Raw genomic sequence first — 6,947 nt, forward strand, 5'->3', positions numbered from 1 at the left:
CCACACCCATAGTCCTCTCCAACAAAAGTAGGGAAATGCATGTACTCATTTGTTTTCAAAGTCCAACTCCTTCATCTTGCACATGAAGAAACTGAGTCCCAGAAAGGGTAAATGACTTGCCCAGAGTCACACAGCTAGTAAATATGTGAGGCAGGACTGTGAACTCAGGTTTTTCTGACTCCAAGTCTACTGCCCTATCCACAATGCATGCTGCCTCATGGTGATTATAATTACATGGTATTTAGTTTACTATTACTCTTCTTTCAATTTCTGTTGTAGTTGTAGATTATTTCCTTAGTTTGACTAATTTCATTCTGCATCAGTTTATTTCATCTCATGCTTCTCTGAATTCTTCATATTCATCATTTCTTAAGCAAGAGTAACTTTGCTTTGAGAGTTTATGTGTTCTTTGAAAGTTACTTTCTTTTGCTTCTATTCTGCCCAATTTTCTTCCACTTCCATTTTTGGGGGGGTTCCTAAATCTGTCATTCTTTTATCACAAGCCCTAATTCTCTGGAGAGATTCTCAGTCTTATGTTCCAAAATATCTACTCTGTTGTTCTTCATTAACTCTGCTTTGAGAATTATTTTCCAACATAATTTTCATCCTGACATAATTTTTTTAAAATGTGCTTAAATGTTGAACTATTCCTGAGTTGTTTGTGATGCACTATGTTTGCCACGTACTCTGCAGAGCATGTAGAATTCTTTGGGTTTTTTTCTCCAATGGGAATTTTTGGTTCCTTTTCTTTCATAATATAATACTTGTTCAATACATTATGGTCTTTTTGGAATCGCGTCTCCATTTTCCTTTTGTTGTCATGAGCCTCACTTTTGCTCTTCCTACATATAATCTACACTTTTGGACTTTTTGCATTTGCACCTTTTTCTTGAATGCTCAGTGGCTTGTCTCTGGCTTTCCTTCTTATTTGGCTCCTCCTTCCACTACTGCACAGACCACCCTCCCCCTACAGCTCCTTAGGTTGGGAGGTATGGGGACCCTAACGGATCCCTGCCCAGAGTAAGCTCTGTATACAGGTGACTGACTCCATCTGGATTTTTAATCCTCCTTTTCATCAGGAACAAAAGGCCCTTCCCCTCTAGCCAGCTCAGTGATGCCATGATTCCTCTTCTCCTCTCCCCTCCATAGAGCTATACTCCATGGCTGGGCAGAATCAATGTCTTCCAACTCTTATGGCATAGAGGGAAGTTCGACCAAGTTACTGGGACCAAGGGACACTGGGCAGAGGCTATGTCATAACTCAAAGCCAATGTTTCTTGCTTGGGTGGTGCCCAACATGAAGGGCAGAAAAAGTGAGTGGGATCTGGAAGTATTTAAGCTCTCTGAAGTTCTATCAGGAGGCTTTTACCTTTTGGGGTGTTTCGGTCTCCTTATAGATTCAGTGTTAGTTACTCTCGGTCGGGTGCATCTGTATTTCCTTTGAGGTTGTTAAGTTGGAGCTATATGTGGAAAATGCCTATACTACCAGCTTGCTAATCATGTGATTGTAAATCGACTGTCCACTGAGAGCACATCAGAAAGAAGGATGTGTTTCATTGGCTCCAAGAGCAAATTCTAGTTCCAACTGTCTCAGCATCTACCTATGCGCCAAGGAATAAAGCTCTCAAGCTTACTGAACTGAATTTAGTTCAGAGTTTCTCAAAGTGGAATTTTGACAGCAATAATCCATCATGTGGGGCTAATCAAGGAAGGCTTCCTCGAGATGAGATGAAAGCAAGAGATGAAGAACACGGATTGGTAGAGAGAACCGGGGAGGACATTTTGGGTGGGCAGACGAGGCAGAGGCATTCCTGTCTAGGAATAAGAAAAATGTTTATGGGAGATGGCATCCAGCCTAGCTTGGCTGGGGAAGAGAAACTGTGTAAGGGAAAAAAGAAAATGAAGGTTGGTGAGTTAAGAGATAAGACAGGAAGCATTTGGTAAAGGGCCTCTAGTACCAGGCTAAGGAACTGGGATGGGATGCCACAAGCAATAGGGGCCTGCCTGAAAGTTGAGCAGCGATAGATATTCCATGATGCCCGATGAACAGCCAGCTCTAGGATAGATCTGAAGAAGGAGAGAATGAGGACGGGGTTGAGGAGCTTTGCAGTTCCTTAGGTGAGCTCACCAGGGCTCATGATGTACTGCAGAGAAAGGGGCTGGAGGCAGCAAGATCAATTACAAGGCTCTTACAGTAGTCAAGGTGATAAGGGTGTAGACCACAGTGGCAACTGCAGAAATGGAAAGGAATGGGGGAGATCTGAGAGACACACTCATTTGTTTATTTGTTTGTTTGCTTGTCTGGGGGGTGGGGTGGATAGGGCCTAGGATCTTACTGAGATAAGGAAACTCCTGCCAATGCAGATGCTGCACCTGCTCTGCAACTTCCATTCTTAGAGATCTGCCTGGGGGTCCCGAGAGATTAAAGTCTTGGCCAGAGTGTCCCAGCCAGAATAGGCCATGGGTGGGACTTGAACCCAGGTCCTCTTGGGTCTGAGGCTGCCCAATCTCTAGGCACTACAACACACTGCCTCTCCTGAGAGACACTGCAGAGGAAAAAAATCAATAAAGAGAACAGAGCCTTACACAGAGAGCGGGAGTGTTGGGGAATGCCAATTGTTCAGAAGCACCTGCAAGAAAGAGCAGCAGGGCTCAGAGGAGTATGGGGAGAAGGTGAGGAAGAAGGGGCACCTCGTGGGCCTGAGCTCCTCAGGGATGGCAGTCAGGAGTTTTACAGGTCCTAATCTTGTGGAGTGTGTGTATGTGCATGTGCATCTGTATGCACGTGCATGCACGTGCATGCATGTGCATGTGTGGATGTATGTGTGCATGAATGCCTGGTGCATGTGTGTGCATGCGTATGTGTGCATGCATGCCAGTGTGCATTTGTTTGCATGTGTATACAGGCAACATATTGTGCTGTCTATGTATAAGTGTGCTGTATACATCTGCATGTGTGCATGTATATTGTGCATGCATATTGTGCATGCATGTACATGCTCATCATATATATATTTGCATGCATGTATTGTATTGTGAGTATGTATTTGTAGGCATGTGTGTACATGTACATTATGCAATAATCTATGTGTTACACATGCATATGTGTGCATGTATCTGTATATTGTGCCACATGTGTTGATGTGCATGTATGTATTGTGCATGTGTGCATGTGTATGTATATGTGTTGTGTCTATGTGCATCAGTATGTGTGTGTGCATGTGGATATTGCGTGCATGTGTGTACATGTATATGTGTGTGTTTTGTATAGATGCATGTATTATATATGAAGTTATATGTATGCATCATGGAAGCATGTGAGTGCTGTGTATGGATGTTTCCATCTATGTACATGTGTATATGTATGCGCGTGTATATATATCAGAGGCAACTGGTGGTTCGGTGGATCAAGTGCCAGAGCTGGAGTCAGGAAGACCTGAGTTCAAATTCATTCCCAGCCACTTACTAGCTCTGTGACCCTGGGCAGGTCACTTCACCTCTGTTTGCCTCAGTTTGCTCACCTGCAAACTGGGGACAATAACCACTCCCTCCCAGGGTTGTTGTAAAGCTCAAATGAAATAACTGTAAAGCACTTAGCACAGTGCCTTGCACATAGTAGGTGCTAAGTATTAGATGTTATTATAATCATTAGTGTATATGTGTATGTGCATATGTGTGTTTGTGTGTGTATGTGTGTGAGTGAGTTTTTAGGGGGAAGTCTGTGTCTCTGTCCTGAGGGACTGAGGCAAGGCCTGGCCCCTCAAACGTAAGCTATCAGGCTTTATTGTTCTAGCTATGCATGGTATGTGGGCTAGGCAGAATGAGGGGGCACTAGACATATTTATCCAGTATATTCAATTTAAACTTGTCTATTAAATGTTGAAGGAGTTGCTGGACAGAGCCTGGCCGGGTCCCCTCTGAACCAGAGAACGCTCTTTTATCCTGCAAGCAATGGGGAGCCATTGGAGGTGTTTGAGGAGGGGCATGCGTATGTTTTTGAGCTTAATCGAATGAGGTTGCATTGAGTGAATTCAAGAAAAGGACTAGATAAAAAATGTCAAACAGTATAGGGCCAAACACAGAGGCTTAAACTACAGACTGAAGACCTTCTGGGGAAACTGAGGCCCAGGGAGGCGAAGCAACTTGTACAAGGTCACACATGGAATCCTAGACCTAGAGCTAGAAGGTATTTAAGGGGCCAGCTAGTTCAACACCCTCTCATTTTACAGAGGTGGAAACCAAGGCCCAAGGGGGGGGAAATGTCTTGCCCAAAGTCACCCATAGGATCCTAGATGTAAAAGTGGAAGGAAACTCAGAGGCCAGCTAATCCAACCCCTTCATTTTACAGAAGAGGAAACTGAGGCCCAGGGAGGGGAAGGGATTCATCCAAGGTCACAAATAGGCTCCTAAATCTGGAGCTGGAAGAGACCTCACCTATACATAAGGTAGGCTGGTGTCAAGTCATAGTGAGTAGTGAATACTAGATTAGTGTTGGTATTTTCTGCTGGAAGCAATAGGGAGCCAGTGAAGGGACTGGAGCAGAAGCATAATAGGAGCAGACCTGTGCCTTAGGGAGACTGATCTAGTGGTATTGTTTACTAGGAGACTAACTAAGAGTTTTAGAACAGTTCAGCTCAGCACTAATAAAGGCCCAATTCATAGCAGGAAAATGGCAAGAGTCATCAAGAAGGAAAATTTGATGAGATTTACTGATGGGTTATAGATAGAATAAATAAATAGGGAAGAGAAATAATCTAGCCCCCAAACCCCAATATATCTTGGGAGACTTAAGTGATCAAAATTTATATTCTTTTGGGCAGAGAATCCACATATAAGGGTAAGATTCCCTATATGGACAGAGGGAAGGAAGTATAAGGTTAATGGGGATTAAGATCTTCCCCACCCATTAACAGGCCTCATGTGGAGCCCATTAAGGGAAGCTTGCTTGCTTGTAGGAAGGCTTACACACCTTTTGTTAATTTCTAATTAGGCACTGAGCCTATTAGCTGAAAGAGTATATATTCTAAGAGGTGAGCTTTTGTTTTGGGGGCTCACTTATGAGAAAGATGTTGTGATTCCCTGGTCGAGACTCTGAGTGGCCGTATGTTCAGAGCTCCCTGACTGCTCAGAGGTAAAGGGTCTCTCAATTCAGTGGTGGATGTAAAGCTTTGATTCAGGCAGTAGAGCCCTGCCTGTTGGTCTTTATTTCTCCACTCTATTGTTCTCTGTTTATATTTTATGTAATTAAAAAAGATTGTTGGCCCCTGAAACAACTATCTTTCCTTAGTAAAGCAGATAAAAGAACCTGCACTAGCAGCCATCCTGGGTATGCCAGCGTGGCTGCCGTTGAAAGACGGAAGGAAGGAAGGAAGGAGCAGCATTGCCCAACTGGAACTGGCCAGTTGGGTCCCAGTCGGGCAGCTACTGCGACTCATAGATTGTTGTTCATCCTTCATTCTTGAAGAGGACTGATGACATCAGATGGGTGAAGTCTTGACTTGCAAGTGAATAAAGCACCCAGGTGGCACTGTAGTGGATAAAGTGCCTGGGCCTGGAGTTAGGAAAACTCATCTTCCTAAGTACAAATCTGGCCTCAGACACATACTAGCTGAGTGACCCTGGGCAAGTCACTTGACCCTGTTTGCCTCAGTGTCTTATAGAAGGAAGACTGGAGGCAATAAGATCAGTTCTAGGGCTATTATACTAGTGGTCTTCTAGGTCACTCATAGAGTCCTTGTTGTAGAGTAGGAAGGGACTGCAGAGGTCGGCTAATCTGAGTCTCTCATTTTACGGTTGAGGAAACTGAGACCCACAGAGGGGAAATGACTTGGCTAAGGTCACACAGCTAATACATGGCAGAGTACAGATTTGAATTCAGGTCTCATGACTCCAGATTCAGTGTTCTTTGGTGGTAGGAATGTGACCAGAGAGAAGGGCATGGATTCGAGGGAAGCTGTTGAGGCAGAATTGACAGGGCCTAGCAGCCAACTGGATGTGGGAAGTGAAAGAGGGGAAAAATAAAAAAGGACACTGAAGAATCAGAAGGAAGGGCTTCTCCTCCAATTGAAGGCAGCAGGGACAGCGAGCGAATTCCACATTATAGAAAGCTTTGGGGTAGGTTCTACCTTCTGATGAAGCCAATGTCACTAATTAGCAGCTAGGGGCCAGACCATGAGGCCAGCTCTAACACAGAGAAGGCTCATTAGATTCGCAGAGGGCGAGGAGGGCCCAGGTCTGCTGCTTCTTTTAGAATTTGCCACTGGGCCGTAGAGAACACATTGCACACTGATTGCTAAAGAAAACATTTCAGATGGTGAGTTTCCCTACAGAACACTCTGGGTTCTGCACAGAATCCCTTCTCCCTTCCACCCACACTTACCTGGGGCCCAGGTGGGCCTTGTTCTCCTTTGAAACCAGGCAAACCAGGCTTCCCAGGTGGGCCTGGGTCTCCCTTCTTTCCTTTCACTTGTCCATTTCCAGGGTCACCCCAGGGACCTCTAGGCCCTGGAAAACATTTATAACAGAAAACAGATGTCTATATCATTATAAGCAAGAGGGTGAAATGCAGCAAGAAACTTTTGGAAAACATCACAATTAACATGTGTCCCTCCCTTCACCCCTAACCCTTGCCCAAGTTTTCTCTTCTCCAGGATAAACATCCTCTGTTCTTTCAGCCACATGTGGGCAGCTCTCATTGCTGGGAATTTTTTCCTTAATATCAAGCTGAAATCCATTGTCTTCCAGGTGATAGCCAACATGACAAGTGAATCTCCCTTCAGGGCTTCCCTTCTCTGGTCTTTGGATGGGCAGTGTCTTTCCTGATCCATGGCACCCAGATATGAAAACAATACCCCACGTATGGTCTGACTAGGGCAGAGGACTGTCACCTTTCTGGTTGTGGGCACTGGGACACTCTTTAGGCAGCTGAAGGCCACATTAACTTTCTT

The 6,947-nt window shown here is 44.7% G+C and overlaps 1 protein-coding gene across 1 annotated transcript in view; it reads right to left on the reverse strand.

Moving 5' to 3' along the window:
* The window catches only part of LOC118833396 (collagen alpha-5(IV) chain-like), a gene marked incomplete at its 5' end in the record, with an annotated part of 30,154 nt that extends 23,650 nt beyond the window's left edge, over positions 1-6,504 (reverse strand). Inside the window, one exon of the mRNA XM_036740750.1 lies at positions 6,380-6,504. Coding sequence (XP_036596645.1) covers positions 6,380-6,504 — 125 coding nt within the window. The remainder of the gene's footprint in view (positions 1-6,379) is intronic.
* Between the last annotated feature and the right edge of the window lie 443 nt (positions 6,505-6,947).

This window comes from Trichosurus vulpecula, unplaced genomic scaffold, assembly GCF_011100635.1.
Source record: "Trichosurus vulpecula isolate mTriVul1 unplaced genomic scaffold, mTriVul1.pri scaffold_99_arrow_ctg1, whole genome shotgun sequence".
Classification (NCBI taxonomy): domain Eukaryota; kingdom Metazoa; phylum Chordata; class Mammalia; order Diprotodontia; family Phalangeridae; genus Trichosurus; species Trichosurus vulpecula.